Genomic DNA, 18,519 nt, shown 5'->3' with positions numbered 1-18,519 from the left:
TTTTTTAATTTTTAACTTGAATATAAACTGAACACTACAAATTGTTTTTTCTCCAATAGATATGCCTGGAATATAACAATACTTGGGCCTGGGAGATGGAAAAAATCGGATACACTGAGATGGATGCTGAATGCAAACTTGGCCTCTTAAAGGTATTTTGTCAACAACGAGTGCATGAATGTCTTAATATTAACCATGGCACAGGATATCTCCGTGGATTGTCACCTTGTCGTGGTGGAGAAGCTTGTGTGGTCCTGAGAGCGATGCCGTCTGGAGCTATGCTCCTGGTAGGGCCACCCATGGCGGTAAGGTCGAGGGGGAGGTCTCTGACAAAGAGCAATCTAACCAAGACCTCAACGGTGCAACAGGCGGAGGGCGATGGCTGACCTTAGTGGAGCGTCACAAACGCTGGGAAGGCGGATGAAGGCTGCAGCAGTAAAGGGTCTCCGGTCATCTTGGACTCCATGCCACTGGATCCTGACCCAGATCTGTCAAGGACCATGGGGTGGCTGTCTGTGCACCAGTCTCCCCACGTTAAACAAAGTCACGCACAGGCGTCCTCCATATAGGGAATAGCACCCTGGAGACACCCATGGTCAGTCACGACCGAAGGGGGCCTAAGAACAGGATAGAAGTTGCAAAGCTGTACACATAACGATGGTGTAGGTCCACCACTGATTTTCCAGCAACTGATTGTTCATCGCATCCTTTAATCTGGACAAAATGAGCAGAACACAAAGTGCTGGAGTAACTGCGGGTCAGGCGGCATTTGTGTGGAGGGAATGAGATGGGTGACGTCTCCGGTTGGGACCATTATTCCTATTCTTGCTATCCTATGATTGATTTACTATTGTGACTGTTCTTTCAACTGGCATGAAATTTGACATCTCTTCTACTAATTCAGTCGGTGGAGTTTACCATTAAAATTGTCGAAGTAATGGCTGGAGAAGATGCAGCATAAACTGAGGAAACATTAAAATCTCCACTAAAGAGCCAGCAGTGGTCGTCGTGACCTTTTAAATATCCACAGGGAGTTATTGAGTTGTGACTTCTGACTCACAGTTTCGCATTCGTCTTAATTTGGATGTATTTCAAGCAGTCATGCTCATTTGTTTTTACTTTCATTCAAAATAAATTGAATAATTAATATGAAAGAAAAGGAAGTTTTACTAATTGTAAAATGAAAGTAAAAACGAATGAGGATGACAATAGACAATAGGTGCAGGAGTAGACCATTTGGCCCTTCGAGCCAGCACCGCCATTCAATGTGATCATGGCTGATCATCCCCAATCAGTACACCGTTCCTGCCTTCTCCCCATATCCCCCTGACTCCACTATCTTTTTAAAAAAATTTTTTTTTTAATTTTATTTTTATTAGCAGTACAGTAAATTACATTAATACATCGCATATATCTTATTACATTTTGTTGTACCACTTCCTTTTTTGAGCTTTAAAAAAGATAGAAATAAAAAGTAAGGAAAGTAAGCAAGAATCGTGAAGGTGCAGGAAAGTGTTGGGAGAAGAGAACCCCTTAGGGAAGGAATTAGAGATGGAAGTAAAGAAAATAAATAAGACCCTAGAAAGAAAAGAAAAAAAAGAAGGAAGGAAAATCAATCGCTCTATTGTAACACAAAACTCCGCAAAAAAGGATATACCAACCGTGTTTTTATTAAAAATTTATTTTATACCCCCCGTTACCAGATCCTGGTGGCCTTTATGTTTTAACTTATTATTGCACCTTATGCTTGTAATAGTTCCATAAATGCAGACCACGTCTTTTGGAAGTGATCTGCTTTGCCTGCTAGAACTAGCTATTAAAATTTCAAAAGAAAGCTGGGATAAACACTTATTATATGTGCATAAATGCTCGATCAACGTACGGCATACTCTAATCCAATATAAAACATTACATAGACTATATTCAAAAACTAAAATAAATAAACTTTTCCCCAATGTCTCACCCATTTGTGATAAATGTCAGCCACAAGAAGCTAACATAGCGCACTCTTTTGTTTTCTGTATAAAAATTCAAAAATTCTGGAACGAAATATTTGAAATCTTCACAAAATTATTTAAAACAAAACTAATACCCAAAGCAGAATAGATCATCTTTGGAATATCGGAAGGTAACCGCGAATTAAATATGTTTCAAAAGAACTTACTTAATTATGGGCTAATAATGGGAAAAAAGCTTATACTCAAATTTTGGAAAAATGCTCCAATACCAACAACAAAAATGTGGATTTCAAACATGTTCGAAACACTACACTTGGAAGAGATGACTCCACTATCTTTAAGAGTCCTATCTAGCTCACTCTTGAAAGCGTGAATTCTCTGAGGCAGAGAATTCCACAGACTCACCACTCACTTACTGGAAATAATGAATTAAAAATACCCTTTCGTTATGCTGTGTCTCGTCTCACGGGGGAAGAACTATGTAGTGTGGCAATATATACCTCTTCCCTTTTTCTGAAACTTGCCTCTTTTCCTGACTGTTCCTCGCATTTTAAAACTGAATCTTGAGTTTGATTACCCATTCTTCCTCAGTCAGCAAGTTTGGTGGCTGGTGGTCGAGATGAAGGGAGGTATTTTATCTGACTTGATGTTTTCTTTGCTGGCTCCACACTGCACACACTCAGGCAATTTACCAAAGCCAATTGACTAATAAACCCGCACGTCTTAGGAACGTGCAGCGTACGCTCACCTGGGATGGCGGGACAGTCATATGTTGACAGAATAGAGCGGCTGAGCTTGCATACACTGGAAAGAAGGATGAGAGGGGATCTTATTGAAACGTATAAGATTATTAAGGGTTTGGACATGCTAGAGGCAGGAAACATGTTCCCGATGTTGGGGGAGTCCAGAACCAGGGTCCACAATTTAAGAATAAGGGGTAAGCCATTTAGAACAGAGATGAGGAAAAACATTTTCACACAGAGAGTGGTGAGTCTGTGGACTTCAGACGGTGGAGGCTGGTTCTCTGGATGCTTTCAAGAGAGAGCTGGATAGGGCTCTTAAAGATAGCGGAGTCGGGATATGGGGAGAAAGCAGGAATGGGGTCCAGATTGTGGACGATCCATGATCACATTGAATGGCGGTGCTGGCTGGAGGGGTCGAATAGCCTACTCCTACACCTATTGTCTATTGAAACTGGAGCAACTGGAAAAAACACACGCGGAAACGTGCGAACTCTGTTGTCAGGATGGAACCCGGGTCTCTGGTGTTGCGAGGCAGCAGGTTTGCCAACTGTGCCATCTAAAATCTTTATTCTCCTGCCTTCTCTCCATAACCTTTGACTCCCTTGCTAATAGCCCTGTCCCACGGTAAGAGTTCATTCAAAGAACTGTCCCGAGATTCCCCTGATTCGAACTCGGAGATTTACGGTAATGGCCACCCATCAGTACTCGGGGCTCTCGTGGACATTTTTCATCATGTTGAAAAGTCTTCCCGAGCTTACCTGCCGTTAGAGAGTCTTCCCGAGTACCTGCCTTTCGCGTTATGAGCCGCTAAGAGACGTCCCCGAGCTCCGAGGTACCCGCTACGTTCATTCTCCGTGCCACGAGTTTTTTTTTTTTTAAACTTGGGAGAGCTCTTGGAATGAACTCGTACTGTGGGACAGGGCTTTTATCAATCAGTTCATTAAGTTCTTACTTGAGTTATTGCATAAGTTCATACTTATTCTGATTCAATCTTGCCCAATACCAGTCTGGATATAACCAGGGATGTGTAATCTCCCAGAGACATGTTACTAAGAGGTGCTTTTTGTTACAGTACCTTTGCGAATGTCAGTTTGATGATAATTTAAAATTCAAGAATGTGCTGAATGAAGAGGAGCCTGATGCAATGCGCATCCATCCACTCGGCTGTGATAAGGATGGGCTCATGTATTGGTACCAGTTGGACCAAGAGTTGAACGTCCGGTTGTACACGGAGGAACAAGATGATCAAGATGGCACCTCATGGAAGCTCATTGTAAGGTATCGGTATTGTTATTGGTTTATTATTGGCATGTTCAAAAGTTCCAGGAGCGGAATTAGGCCGTTCGGCCCCATCAAGTCTACTCCGCCGTTCAATCATAGCTGATCACTCTTTCCCTCTCAGCCCCATTCTCCGGCCTTCTCCCCAAAACCCCGGACACGCCTACTAATCAAGAATCTGGCAATCTCCACCTTAGAAATATCCAAGGAAATTCCTCCTCATCTCCTTTCTAAACGTTCGTCCTTTTAATCTGAGGCCATGACCTCTGGTCCTAGACTCTCCCATGGGAACATCCTCTCCACATTCACTCGATCCAGGCCTTTCACGATTCATTCAGTTTTAATGAGACAATGAGACAGTCACATGTACCAATATTCAGTATAAAAACGTTGCCTGCTGTCCAGTCGTAATATGCTATACTATGAGTGCAATCAAGCCATTCGCAAGTACAACAGGTTGCAAAGAGCAATATACCAGAGTGCAGAATGTAGTGTTACATTTTAAAGCATTATAGTGTTACAGTCACGTAAAGTGCAGATAAGAAAAAGTGAAAGGGACACAAAAAGTAGGTTGGAAGATCGGGACTACAGCCTAGCTTATGAGAGGACCCTTCAGTAGTCTGATAACAGCGGGGAAGAAGCTGTTCCTGAATTTGGTGGTGCGTGCTTTCAAGCTTCTGTATTTTCTGTCTGACTGGAGAGGGGAGAAGAGGGAAGTAAATGTGTAAGTGGTTCTTGATGATGTTGGCTACTTTCCTGAGGCAGCGTGAATGAAGATAAAGTCGATGAGAGGTGAGGGAGGTTGGGGTCAGGCCGGTTTATGTAATGGGCTGGGCTACATCCACAACTGCTTGCGATTTTGAGAACTCTGTGCAGAATGAAGCGGCTGGGCTTGTATACTCTGGAATTTAGAAGGATGGGAGGGTATCTTATTGAAACATATAACATTATTAAGGGTTTGGACACGCTAGAGGCAGGAAACATGTTCTCGATGTTGGGGGAGTCCAGAACCAGGGGCCACAGTTTAAGAATAAGGGGTAAGCCATTTAGAATGGAGATGAGGAAACAATTTTTACACACAGAGAGTTGTGAGTCTGTGGAATTCTCTGCCTCGGAGGGCGGTGGAGGCCGGTTCTCTGGATACTTTCAAGAGAGAGCTAGATAGGGCTCTTAATCAATCAATCAATCAACCTTTATTGTCATCTTGCAAGCAACAAGTACAGTGCAAAATGAAAAGACGTTTCCCAGTGAATAGCGGAGCCTCGCACATGAAATTTAAAACACTTCTCACATAATAACACTAAAAAAAACAATCCAGTCCCTGATGGAACAGAATAAATAGTTAAAATCAGGTAAAAAACACAATGTTAAAAACAGTAAAACAATCATAAAAAAATGTCCGGGGCCGCTGATTTGAGTGGCCAGTGCCAGTTATTAAAGTGTCCGTGCCAGCCGCAGAGTCAAGTCAAGTCAAGTGACTGTGAGTGCAGAGTGACTGTTTAGCAGCCTCACAGCCTGTGGTAGGAAGCTGTTTAGCAGCCTCGTAGTCCGGGCTTTGATGCTTCGATATCTCTTGCCTGATGGCAAGAGATCCAGGTGTGTGTGGAGGGGGTGCAGTTTGTCCTTGGCAATTCTCTGTGCTTTCTTCAGACAGCGGCTCTGGAACAGTTCTTGTACCGAGGGTAGGGAGACGCCAATAATCCTCTCTGCTCCCCTCACTACCCTCTGCAGAGCCTTCCTGTCCGAGCAGTTGCAGGTGCAGTACCACGTATTGATGCAGTACGTGAGTACAGACTCCACCGTGCCCCTGTAGAAAGTCCTGAGGATGTTGGTGGGGAGTGAGGCCTGTTTTAGTTTCCTCAGGAAGTGCAGTCGCTGATGGGCCCGTTTGACGGTCCCAGTGGTGTTCCTGGACCAGGTGAGGTTGTCCGTTATCTGCACACCGAGGAACTTTATGCTCTCCACTCTCTCCACTGCAGTGCCACTAATGTTGAGCGGTGTATGCTCTGGCTGCGCCCTCCTGAAGTCGACAACCATCTCCTTAGTTTTTTCGACATTCAATTCCAGGTTATTTTTGCCGCACCAGTCCACCAGTTTGTTCTACTTCCTCCCTGTACCTTGTTTCGTCATCTCCACTGATGAGTCCCACCACTGTAGTGTCGTCCGCGAACTTTATGATTTTATTGTCCCTGAATCTGGCAGCACAGTCATGTGTGAGCAGTGTGAACAACAGCGGGCTGAGCACACAGCCTTGAGGGGAGCCGGTGCTCAGCGTGATCGAGCCTGAAGTGTTCTTGCCAACACGGACTGACTGCGGTCTCTCTGTGAGAAAGTCCAAGATCCAGTGACACAGGGTGGTGTTGAGGCCCAGCAGGGTTAGTTTTCTCCACAAGTCTCTGTGGGATGATGGTATTAAACGCTGAGCTAAAGTCAATGTACAGGATTCTGGCGTATGTGTTCTTGTGTTCCAGATGCGCGATTACTGTGTGCAGCGTGGTGGAGATGGCATCCTCTGTAGAGCGGTTGGGGCGATAGGCAAACTGTAGGGGATCTAACGATGAGGGGAGGCTGGCAGTAATGTGGGGTTTCACCAGGCGTTCAAAACACTTCATTATTATTGGGGTCAAGGCGACAGGGCGGTAGTCATTTAGGCAGGCAACCACTGGTTTCTTCGCTATGGGGATTATCGTGGAAGTTTTGAGGCATGTGGGGACAATGGCCTGACTAAGGGAGATGTTGAAGATGTCTGTTAGCACATCTGCTAACTCCTCAGCACATTCCTTTAGCACACGTCCTGGGATGTTGTCGGGTCCGACTGCTTTCCACGGGTTGACCTTAGACAGGATTCTCCGTGTGTCCATTGTGTCTATGGTCAGGACTGGCTGGTCGGTTTGTAGGCAGTGTCTGGTATCTGGCTGTAAAGATAGCGGAGTCAGGGGATATGGGGAGAAGGCAGGAATGGGGTACTGATTGGGGATGATCAGCCAAGATCACAGTGAATGGCAGTGCTGGCTCGAAGGGCAAAATGGCCTACTCCTGCACCTATTGTCTATTGTATCAATACAGAAATGTGGTTGAATGGGACTTGTTGTGAATTAAGATATTGTTAGATGGAATTCAGCTAAGCAGTTCATAGCGATTGGAAGATGGCAGATGGATGAGGAAGGGATAGAATCCGACACTGAACAAGGAACTGCAGCTGCTGGAAACTTGAGCAAAACACGAAGTGCTAAAGTAACTTATCGGGGCAGCTGGATCTGTAAAGGGAATTGACAGACGATGTTTCAGGCCAGGGCGCACCCCCCCCTCCAGTCTAAAGAAAGGACCCAACCCAAAGCGTTGCCCATTCATTCCTTCCACAGATATTGCTTAACCCGCTGAATCACTTCATCACATAGTATCTAATCAGAGCGCTCAATGGGATTAGACAATAGGCAATAGGTGCAGGAGTGGGCCATTAGGCCCCTCGAGCCAGCAACGCCATTCAATGTGATCATGGCTGATCATCCCCAATCAGTACCCCGTTCCTGCCTTCACCCCATATCCCCTGACTCCGCTTTCTTTAAGAGCTCTGTCTAGCTCTCTCTTGAAAGTATCCAGAGAACCGGCCACAGAGAATTCCACAGACTCACAACTCTCTGTGTGAAAAAGTGTTTCCTCGCCTCCGTTCTAAATGATGACCACAAGCTTGAATGTTGAGCAAGTTTACTTCATCATTTGAGGAATTTATGTTATAAGAGCAGAATCAGGCCATTCGGCCCATCAACTTTTTTTCAAGTTCAAGGTTACATTTATTGTCACTGTACCATTGGTACAGCGAGATTTTACTCCGCCATTCAATCATGGCTGATCTATTTTTCCATCTAAACTACATTCTCCAACCTTCTCCCTAAAAACCCCCTGACTCCCACACTAATGAAGAATCTCTCAATATCTGCCTTAAAAATATCCATTGACACAGCCTGCACCACCCACTGACTAAAGAAATTGCTCGTCATCTCCTTTCTAAAGGTACGTCCTTTTATTCTGAGGCTGTGCCCTCTGGTCCAAGACTCTCCCACTAGTGGAACCATCCTCTCCACATCCACATCCAAATTGATTGAGTTGGATGTGTATTGATTAGAGAGCAGCCCCACTGTGATGGGACCTGCATGTACACATCCCAGGTGGGAGAATGAAAAGACTCAGAGTAGGTTTGGTAGCAGATCTTACCTCCTCTCACCTCTAAATGACTACAAGATGGCTAAATCCGTGAAACACGTTCACTCCATAGGAAGGAACTGCAGATGCTGGTTTAGACCAAAGATAGACACAAAGAGCTGGTGTAACGCAGCGGGTCAGGCAGCATCGCAGGAGAAAAGGGATAGGTGATGTTTCGGGTCGACGACCATTCTTGAGACTGAGAGTCAGGGGGACTGATTCAGCCCGAAGAAGGAGCTCGACCCAAAACGTCACCTATTCCCTTTCTCCAGAGATGCTGCCTGACCCGCTGTGTTACACCAGCTTTTTGTGTCTATCATGGCATTCACCCATGAACTTCTCTCTCTCTCTCCTTCCCCCTCTCCCTCTCTCTCTCTCTCTCTCTCTCTCTCTCTCTCTCTCTCCTTCTCTCTCTCTCTCTCTCTCCCCTCTCTCTCTCTCTCTCTCTCTCTCTCCCTCTCTCTCTCCCTCCCTCCCTCTCTCCCCCTCTTTCTCCCCTCTCTCTCTCTCGCTCCTTCTCTCTCTCCCTCTCTTTTCCTCTCCCTCCCTCGTTCTCTCCCCATCTCTCCCTCTTTCCCTCCCTCTCTCTCCCACTCTCTCTCCTCTCTCTGTGTCTCTCAGGGACCGCAATGAATTGGCTGAAACCGTGCAGCTGCTGAAGGGCCAGATAGATCCAGCGTTACTGACCAAACTCATCCAGGAAGAAGTGTCCTCTCGCACCAGCCCTGCACCAGAAGATGAAGATTGCAAGAAGGAGCTTGAAGAGCACGGGCGAGGTATCTATTCCCTGCGCCGCTGGTGCTGACATCTAGTGACCATTTGTGGTTGCTCTTGGAGCTGATATTGTTATAGGTGGAAGGGCGCAGCTGGTGGAGCCGCTGTCGCACAGCGCCAGAGACCAGGCGTCAAAGCTGACCCCACGGGTGCTGTCTGTGGAGTTTGCACGTTCTCCCTGGGAGTTGCCCTTGGTGTGTAGTGAGTGATTGCAAAAATGGATAGCAGGACCTTCAGTCCACTGAGTCCACACCACACTAGCGGCAATTTATATTACAAAGGCTAATCGACCTGCCTACTGGAGCATCTGGAGGAAACCCGCGCACCCACAGGGATAACATGCAAACTCCACACAGACACAGCACCCAAGGTCAGTATTGTTACCTGTCTCTGGCATTTTGAGGCAGCAGTTTTTCTAGCTGCACCACTGTGCCACCTCAAATTGAGGTATTGTTGAGAAACAATCATTCTGACGGCTGAAAGTTTTGGTCTCAGATTAACATTGGTGCATAATTTTTATTTTTTTTTGAACAGAAGAAATGCTGGGAAAGCAGCAAACTAAACTAGAACCAGTGGTAGAATCAAAGCCGGCATTGCCTGTGGCATCGACCTCTCCAGAAGAAGACGACAAGAAAGCACATTCAGTCATCAAGCAGCTGGTCGGAGGGGGGGTAAAGACAGAGCTGCCAGTTAAGGTAGAGCCTGCACTGGAGACGAACAGTGAGAAAGCTGTCGTTGCTAAACTAACCAAAGACGGCAACCTTGAGCGAGCGAGTGGCGAGGAGGGCAGAGCCAGCCGAGGCGAGGTGGTGAATCGGAGAAGCTCGGGGGACGGGAAGGCGTGCTCGGCTCGGCTGACGGGCGTGGAGTGCGAGAAGCTGGAGATCAGCATCAAGGTGGAGCCGATCGACGGCATCAAAGAGAAGTCGTCGGAAGAGCTGGAGAGGGCGCTGAGGAACGTGAAGCAGGCCAAGCTCCCTGTGAAGAAGAGGGAGATCAAGCTGGCCAAGGACTATGACAGCGGGGTTAAAGGCCCCGTGGGCAAGCCCGTCACCCCCGTCACCCCCGTCAACGAGCTGCTGAGGGAAGGTTTGAGAGTGGCGGTCGAGGCCGGGAGGCCGGCGGCGGCGGAGGAGGATGGCAAGCAGCTGGTGAACGGCGAGGTCCCCCCGGCGAACCGGCACAGAGCCGGGGAGGATAAAGCCGGAGCTTCCGCTCCCTCGAAGACCGAAGAGCCCAAGAATGGACAAGGACCTGAAGCCACGCGCCCGGCAAAGAAGGAGGAGGAAAATGGGATTGACGGGCCCGGCGCAAAGGGCGACGCGTCGGCGGCCAGCGCCGCCAGGGAGAATCACGCAAGCGTGATAAAAATCAAGGTCAGCCAGAACTGCGTGGCGAAGGAGAAGGGTGCAGAGCCCGGCCTCCTGGAACTCGGGAAGTCCCCCGACCAAACCAGGTCCAAGTGCGAGGATGAGGATTCTTCAAAGTGCTCCATCGACACCAACCTGTCCGACAAGACGTTACCAGATAAGAAACGGGTGGATTGCCCCAAAGGTGCGGAGGAGGGGTGTGGCGACAAGGTTCCCTTGAGGAAGACGAGAACGTCCTCGAAACCGCAGAGTCCGGCAGAGAAGAGCCCGGCAGAAGATGCGCCGGAGAAGGTGGAGCAAATGGAGGAGGGGAAGAAGGAGGAGATGGAGCAGAGTGAAGTCAGATGCTTAAGAAGGTCGCTGAGAATATCCAAGCCCACCATTAAAGTGACTGAGAATCAAGAGAAGAGAGCGAGCAAGAAGGAAGAAGCGTCGGCAGCCCAGAGTCCAAGTAAAGATGAGAGCCAGGGCAAAGTGGAGAAAGATTCCTCTCTGTCAAGAGGAACCAAGGTACGTGGCATGCTTTCCAAAATCCAAACGACTTTGGGTGTATTTTTTAAAACTCAAATCTTTCTTAATAGTCAAGTCAAGTTTATTCGTCACATACACATACGAGATGTGCAGTGAATGAAAAGTGGCAATGCTCGCGAATTGTGCAAAAAAACAAACAAACTACAAAACAGAATGGATCAGAATCACATAGTCACATATTACATATTTGTGGGAGGGAAAAAAAGGAAAAAAACAGCAATTTTAAAAAGACACCACACAACAGTGAATTGGTTCAGTAAAGTCAGTCCCTGGTGAGATAGGAGTTTACAGTCCTAATGGCCTCTGGGAAGAAACTCCTTCTCAACCTCTCCGTTCTCACAGCATGGCAACGGAGGCGTTTGCCTGACCGTAGCAGCTGGAACAGTCCGTTGCAGGGGTGGAAGGGGTCCCCCATGATCTTATTGGCTCTGGAGTTGCACCCCCTGATGTATAGTTCCTGCAGGGGGGCGAGTGAAGATCCCATAGTGCGTTCGGCTGAACGCACTACTCTGTAGAGCCTTCCTTTCCTGGGCAGAGCAGTTAGAGGGGGAAGGGGACGGGGGGTAGAGAGGGGAGGGGAGGGGAGAGAGGGGAGGGAGAGTAGAGGGGAGAGAGGGGGGGGGGAAGGAGGTGGAGGAGAGGGGGTTGGAGAAGGGGAGAGGGGGGGGTGGCGGAGGGAAGAAGGGGGGGAGAGGGGGGGGGCAGACAGAGTAAAGGGGAGAGATGAGGTGGGGAGAGAGGACGGGGGGTAGAGAGGTCCCTCGGCGGCCAAACAGGCGCAGTCTCCGAGGGGCGTGGCGGCCAATCACCGACCAGCTTCCCTTACTGAAACAGAAGATGGCTGCTGATCGGGAGTGCGAGAGAGAGAGCGCACGAGAGGGGGAGAGAAAGAGAGAGAGAGTGAGAGAGAATGACAAAGAGAATGACAGAGAGAAAGAGAAAGAGAAAGGAAGAACGAGATATAATAATAATAATTTTATTTATAGAGCACTTTAAAAACAATCACAGTTGCAACAAAGTGCTGTACATCACTAACCATTGACAAAAAAGTTAATACACACCAATAATAACAATCAAAAGAAATAGTAGGAAAAGATATGTAAAATAAAGAAACATTAAAACAATAAAAACAGAAGCAAAGTCTCAGGCATGGTCAAAAGCCAGGGATATAGAGCGATTCTAGCCCCTGAACGTTTCCCCAGGCCATTGGGAAACGTTGCTACCAAATGTCACTCCGTCAACCCGCGCACTCAGAGTAACATTTTTAATTTTGAAACGTTGGCATGTATGTCTACCCCATGACGGACATTGGACGTCTGACGAAACGATGCATCACAGAGCTGAGAACTGTATTCTCTCCATTGACCACGAGGCCAACTTGATTGTATCTGTGTATGGTGTGTGATCTGTGTGGATGGCTTGCGAAGCTCTACCTCGGGACATGTGGCAATAATGAGACCTAAACCCACTTCTGCGCAGCGCAAGGCTAAAGCCAATCGAAGGGCCAGGTGGACCAAATCGAGGGGCAGGCGTAGACAGGAGGAGTCGAGTGAGGAGAGCGACAGCGACCAAGATGACGAGGAAGCAGATGAAGCCGGCGAAGGGAAGCCAGCAGAAGATGATGAGCCCTGTAAAAAATGTGGCTTGTCCAACCACCCCGAACTGGTAGGCAACAATTATCAACAAGCGGCTGATTTTTGTCTTTGTATTCTTCCAAGATTGTGCTTTCAGAAAGAACTGCAGATGCAGTTTAATGTGGATAAATGTGAGGTTATCCATTTTGGTGGCAAAAACGGGAAAGCAGATTATTATCTAAACGGTGGCCGATTGGGAAAGGGGGAGATGCAGCGAGACCTGGGTGTCATGGTACACCAGTCATTGAAGGTAGGCATGCAGGTGCAGCAGGCCGTGAAGAAAGCGAATGGCATGTTGGCTTTCATAGCAAGAGGATTTGGGTATAGGAGCAGGGAGGTTCTACTGCAGTTGTATAGGGTCTTGGTGAGACCACACCTGGAGTATTGCGTGCAGTTTTGGTCTCCAAATCTGAGGAAGGACATTATTGCCATAGAGGGAGTGCAGAGAAGGTTCACCAGACTGATTCCTGGGATGTCAGGACTGTCTTATGAAGAAAGACTGGATAGACTTGGTTTATACTCTCTAGAGTTTAGGAGATTGAGAGGGGATCTTATAGAAACTTACAAAATTCTTAAGGGGTTGGACAGGCTAGATGCAGGAAGATTGCTCCCGATGTTGGGGAAGTCCAGGACAAGGGGTCACAGCTTAAGGATAAGGGGGAAATCCTTTAAAACCGAGATGAGGAGAACTTTTTTCACACAGAGAGTGGTGAATCTCTGGAACTCTCTGCCACAGAGGGTAGTTGAGGCCAGTTCATTGGCTATATTTAAGAGGGAGTTAGATGTGGCCCTTGTGGCCAAGGGGATCAGAGGGTATGGAGAGAAGGCAGGTACGGGATACTGAGTTGGATGATCAGCCATGATCATATTAAATGGCGGTGCAGGCTCGAAGGGCCGAATGGCCTACTCCTGCACCTAATTTCTATGTTTCTATATTTACAATATGGAAAACAGAGGGTGGCACGGTGACGCAGCAGGTGGAATTGCTGCCTCACAGTGCCAGGTCCCGGGTTCGGTCCTGACCTCGGGTGTTTCCATGCTCGTCCTGTGACCGCGTGAGTTTCCTCCCACAACCCAAAGAAGTGCGGGGCAGTAGGTTACTTTGCCCTCTGTAAATTACCTCTAATGTATTGGTTAAGAAAGAACTGCAGATGCAGGAAAAATCGAAGGTAGGCCAAAAAGCTGGTGAAACTCGGCGGGTGAGAATGTGAGTTCCACCGCAATTGGAGGAGCAGCACCTCATATTTCGCTTGGGCAGTTTACACCCCAGCGGCATGAACATTGACTTCTCCAATTTCAGGTAGTCCCTGCTTTCTCCCTCCTTCCCCTCCCCTTCCCAGCTCTCCCACTCTCTCCGCCTCTTCCTTTCTTCTTCCCGCCCTCCCCATCCACATCAGTCTGAAGAAGGGTCTCGACCCGAAAACGTCACTGATTGCTAAATAGTTTTCTTCAAGTAATAATCTTCACCAATTGATATAGATCATAAGTGCTAGGAGCAGAATTTGGTCATTCGTCCCGTCTACTCCGCCATTCAATCATGGCTGATCTGTCTCTCCCTCCTAACCCCATTCTCCTGCCTTCTCCCCATAACCTCTGACACCCGCACTAATCAAGAATCTATCTATCTCTCTGCCTTAAATATATCCACTGACTTGGCTTCCACAGTCTGAGGCAAAGAATTCCACAGATTCGCCATCCTCTGACTAAAGAAATTTCTCCTCATCTCCTTCCTAAAAGAACGTCCTTTAATTCTGAGGCTGTGCCCTCTAGTCCTAGACTCCCCCCACTAGTGGAAACATCAATAGACAATTGACAATAGGTGCAGGAGTAGGCCATTCGGCCCTTCGAGCTAGCACCGTCATTCACTGTTGTCATGGCTGATCATCCCCAATCAGTACCCCTCATCTATATCCTCACCACATCCACTCTATCCAAGCCTTTCATTATTCTGTAAGTTTCAATGAGGCCCCCTCCCTCATCCTTCTAAACTCCAATGAGTAGAGGCTCAAACGCTCATCATATGTTAATATCGTATAGGGATCAGTTTCCTCGATGTCTCACACTCGCAGCCTATGCTTGCGTACCGAGTCGGGGTGTGTGTGACTTGGAAGGAAAGCGGGTGATGGTGTTAGCATGTGGCGGCTTCCCTTGTCCTCCAGGTGGGTGTGGGACGAGCTGTTGGAAGACTCGAGCGATTAATAGTGATCTTTCTTTCTCCAAGATTCTGTTGTGTGACTTCTGCGACAGCGGCTACCATACAGCATGCCTTCGGCCTCCGCTGATGACCATCCCAGATGGTGAATGGTTCTGCCCTCCTTGCCAACATGTAAGTATCTGCCACTGTATGAGGGACAAGAATTAGAATTTGCGTGAGGCCTCCGTTAGCATCCATTCTCTCCATTAGAAACATAGAAACATAGAAAATAGATGCAGGATGAGGCCATTCGGCCCTTCGAGCCAGCACCACCATTCATTGTTCACAAACATAATTCTGTTTAAAAAGGTACAAAAACACTTTTTTAAAAGGATATTGGGATGAGGATAGGTGATTGTCAGTGGGGATATTTTATACTGATTGTATATACTGATTGTATTGGGATGGGTGATTATAAGATACTGTATAGTGGAGGGTTTTTTTTGTATATATATGACTAAGATTTGTATAGTGATAATTATAAATTTTTTTTATTAAGTTTATTTCAGATCTAATTTGGTTAATTTAGGTTTATACTGTTATACGCTTTGTTTGTATAATATTTGACTAAGATATTGTATAAAGGGTTTTTATTTTATTTTTTATTTTTCTCTCTTTCTTGTATGGCTTTGTAAATATTTGTTTAGTGTATAAATGTAAATAATTTGGTGTACATATAGCTGCTGGTGTACATATAGCTGCTAAATTTGTATAAGATAATTATGAGCAGTTGAATAAGGAGTGGGAGTTGATAAGCTTCTTCCTGCTCCTTTTCGGACATATACAATTTCATTTATTTATAGATATTGTTTATGACGCTTTATAAATATTCTTGTTTTGTTTTTTTGTATGCTGTTTCACACTTGCTTTTTATTCATTTATTCGGCTCGAAATAAAGAATTAAATAAATAAATAAATAAATAGATTGTGATCGTGGCTGATCGTCCCCATCAATAACCCGTGCTTGCCTTCTCCCCATATCCCTTGACTCCACTAGCCCCTAGAGCTCCATCTAACTCTCTCTTAAATCCATCCAGTGACTTGGCCTCCACTGCCCTCTGTGGCAGGGAATTCCATAAATTCACAACTCTCTGGGTGAAAAAGTTTTTGCTCACCTCAGTTAAATGACCATCCCCTTCGAGCCAGCACCGTCATTCACTGTTATCATGGATGATCATCCCCAATCAGTACCCCTCATCCACATCCTCACCACATCCACTCTATCCAGGCCTGTACTCGCTGGAGTTTAGTCTTTATTCTAAGACTGTGGCCCCTGGTTCTGGACTCGCCCCAACATTGGGAACATTTTTCCTGCATCTAGCTGGTCCAGTCCTTTTATAATTTTATATGTTTCTATAAGATCCCCCCACCTCCTTCTAAACTCCTGTGATTACAAGCCTAGTCTTTTCAATCTTTCCTCATATGACAGTCCCGTCATCCCAGGGATCAATTTCGTGAACCTACGCTGCACTGCCTCAATCACAAGGATGTCCTTCCACAAATTAGGAGACCAAAACTGTACACATTGTGGCGGCACCTGGTGGCAAGCCACGGGCACAGCGAACCCTCGGCTTTGGAAGGAGGCGTCTCGGTGTGGGAGGCACCAGTCACCGGGTTTTTACCTGAGTGGGTATTTAAGCCCGTGGACCAGTGAGGAGTAGGGAGCAGTACTGTAACAGAATTAAATACGTCTCGTTCGTACAACTTGTGTTCCGCTTGGTTTTTAGCTGGAGTCCTGCGAGTCCCCACTACACTGGATCACGTCGGGGTCCAGAGCCGAGGGTTCATTGTGCCCCTAGCTTGCCGCCAGGTGCCGCAACTCCATAGCAATGTAACATATCACATTCTTCCCAGCTGTTATCAGGCAAACAGAATCATTCTACCACAACCGGAGAGCATTACTGAACTACTATCTACCTCTTTGGTGACCCTCGGACTATCCTTGATCCACATTATAATGCATTTACTCACACACCCAACCTATCCAAGTCACCTTGCAGCCTCATAGCATCCTCATCGCAGCTCACACTGCCACCCGGCTTTGTGTCCTCCGCAAACTTAAAGAGATGTTACATTTTATTCCCTCGTCTAAATCATTGATATATGTTGTAAACAATTGGGATCCCAGCACGGAGCCTTGTGGCACCCCACTAGTCACTGCCTGCCATTCTGAAAAGGACACGTTAATTCCTACTCTTTGCTTCCTGTCTGCCAACCAGTTCTCTATCCATGTCAATACCCTGCCCCTACCACCATGTGCTCTAATTTTGCACACTAATCTCTTGTGTGGGACATTGTCAAAAGCTTTTTGAAAGTCCAGATACACCACATCCACTGGCTCTCCCTTATCCATTCTACTTGTTACATCCGCAAAAAATTACAGAAGATTAGTCAAGCATGATTTCCCCATCATAAATCCATGCTGACTTGGACCAATCCCATCACTGCTTTCCAAATGCGCTGCTATAACATCTTTAATAATCAACTCCAGCATCTTCTCCACTACCGATGTAAGGCTAACTGGTCAATAATTCCCCGTTTTCTCTCTCCCTCCTTTCTTAAAAAGTGGGGTTACATTGGCTACCCTCCAGTCCACAGGAACTGATCCAGAGTCGAGAGAACATTGGTAAATGATCACCAATGCATGCACGATTTCTAGGGCCACCTCCTTGAGTACTCTGAGATGCAGACCATCAGGCTCTGTGGATATATCTGCCTTCAATCCCAACCGTTTACCTAACAGCATTTCCTGACTAATGTGGATTCCCTTCAGTTCCTCCCTCCCACTAGATCCTCGGTCCCCTAGTATTTCCGGGAGATTGTTTGTGTCTTCCCTAGTGAAGACAGAACCAAAGTACTCGTTAAACTGTTCTGCCTAGACGTCACTGATACCGCACACACAGAGTCGCCACGTTCCTGGCGCCTACACAAGGTTTCAAAGTTCTGTAGAGTGCAGAGTATTTTCTTGGCCTTAAAGGCCCGTTGCCACGGCGACACTGATCCTCTCCTTCCGCCGCCATCTTGAAGACGGCCCTTGTTCCGGTGTCCGTCGCCAACTCCCTCCACCCTCCTCCCCGCTTCATAGTCTTCAGGGTTGAGCAGGAGATGGTGGGGGGTGGGGGGGGGAGGGGAGATGAGGGGGCATAGCGGGAGATGGGGGGGGGGGGGGGGGGGATGGTGCAGGAGACGGGGCTTGGATGTCTCCAGGTGGGTTCCCGGTTCCACGGCGTAGTAGAAACATAGAACTATAGACAATAGGTGCAGGAGGTGGCCATTCGGCCCTTCGAGCCAACACCGCCATTCAATGTGATCATGGCTGATCATCCCCAATCAGTACCCCGTTTCTGCCTTCTCCCCATATCCCCAAGTCTCTCTTGAAAGCATCCAGAGAACCGACCTCCACCGCCCTCTGAGGCAGAGAATTCCACAGACTCACAACTCTCTGTGAGAAAAACTGTTTCCTCGTCTCCGTTCTAAATGGCCTACTCCTCATTCTTACTCCTTATCCCTTGACTCCACTAGCCCCTAGAGCTCTATCTAACTCTCTCTTAAATCCATCCAGTGATTTGGTCTCCACTGCCCTCTGTGGCAGGGAATTCCACAAATACACAACTCTCTGGGTGAAAAAAAATGTCTCACCTCATTCTTAAATGGCCTCCCCTTTATTCTAAGACTGTGGCCCCTGGTTCTGGACTCGCCTAACATTGGGAACATTTTTCCTGCATCTAGCTTGTCCAGTTCTTTTATAATTTTATATGTTTCTATAAGATTCCCCCTCATCCTTCTAAGGAGATCCCCCTCATCCTTCTAAGTAGTGGAGAACCTAGCCTTCTAGAA

General features: G+C 47.1%; 1 protein-coding gene across 1 annotated transcript in view; it reads left to right on the top strand.

The window, feature by feature from the left end:
- LOC129716224 (remodeling and spacing factor 1-like) overlaps window positions 1–18,519 on the top strand; it is a 97,530-nt gene that overhangs the window by 46,670 nt on the left and 32,341 nt on the right. The window contains exons 3-8 of the mRNA XM_055666094.1: window positions 60–152; window positions 3,774–3,979; window positions 8,801–8,955; window positions 9,488–10,833; window positions 12,334–12,519; window positions 14,710–14,814. Coding sequence (XP_055522069.1) covers window positions 60–152; window positions 3,774–3,979; window positions 8,801–8,955; window positions 9,488–10,833; window positions 12,334–12,519; window positions 14,710–14,814 — 2,091 coding nt within the window. The remainder of the gene's footprint in view (window positions 1–59; window positions 153–3,773; window positions 3,980–8,800; window positions 8,956–9,487; window positions 10,834–12,333; window positions 12,520–14,709; window positions 14,815–18,519) is intronic.

Source organism: Leucoraja erinacea, unplaced genomic scaffold, assembly GCF_028641065.1.
Source record: "Leucoraja erinacea ecotype New England unplaced genomic scaffold, Leri_hhj_1 Leri_190S, whole genome shotgun sequence".
NCBI classification, from domain to species: domain Eukaryota; kingdom Metazoa; phylum Chordata; class Chondrichthyes; order Rajiformes; family Rajidae; genus Leucoraja; species Leucoraja erinaceus.
Note: the sequence above shows the minus strand (reverse complement) of the source record. Positions and strands in the feature narration are given on the sequence as shown.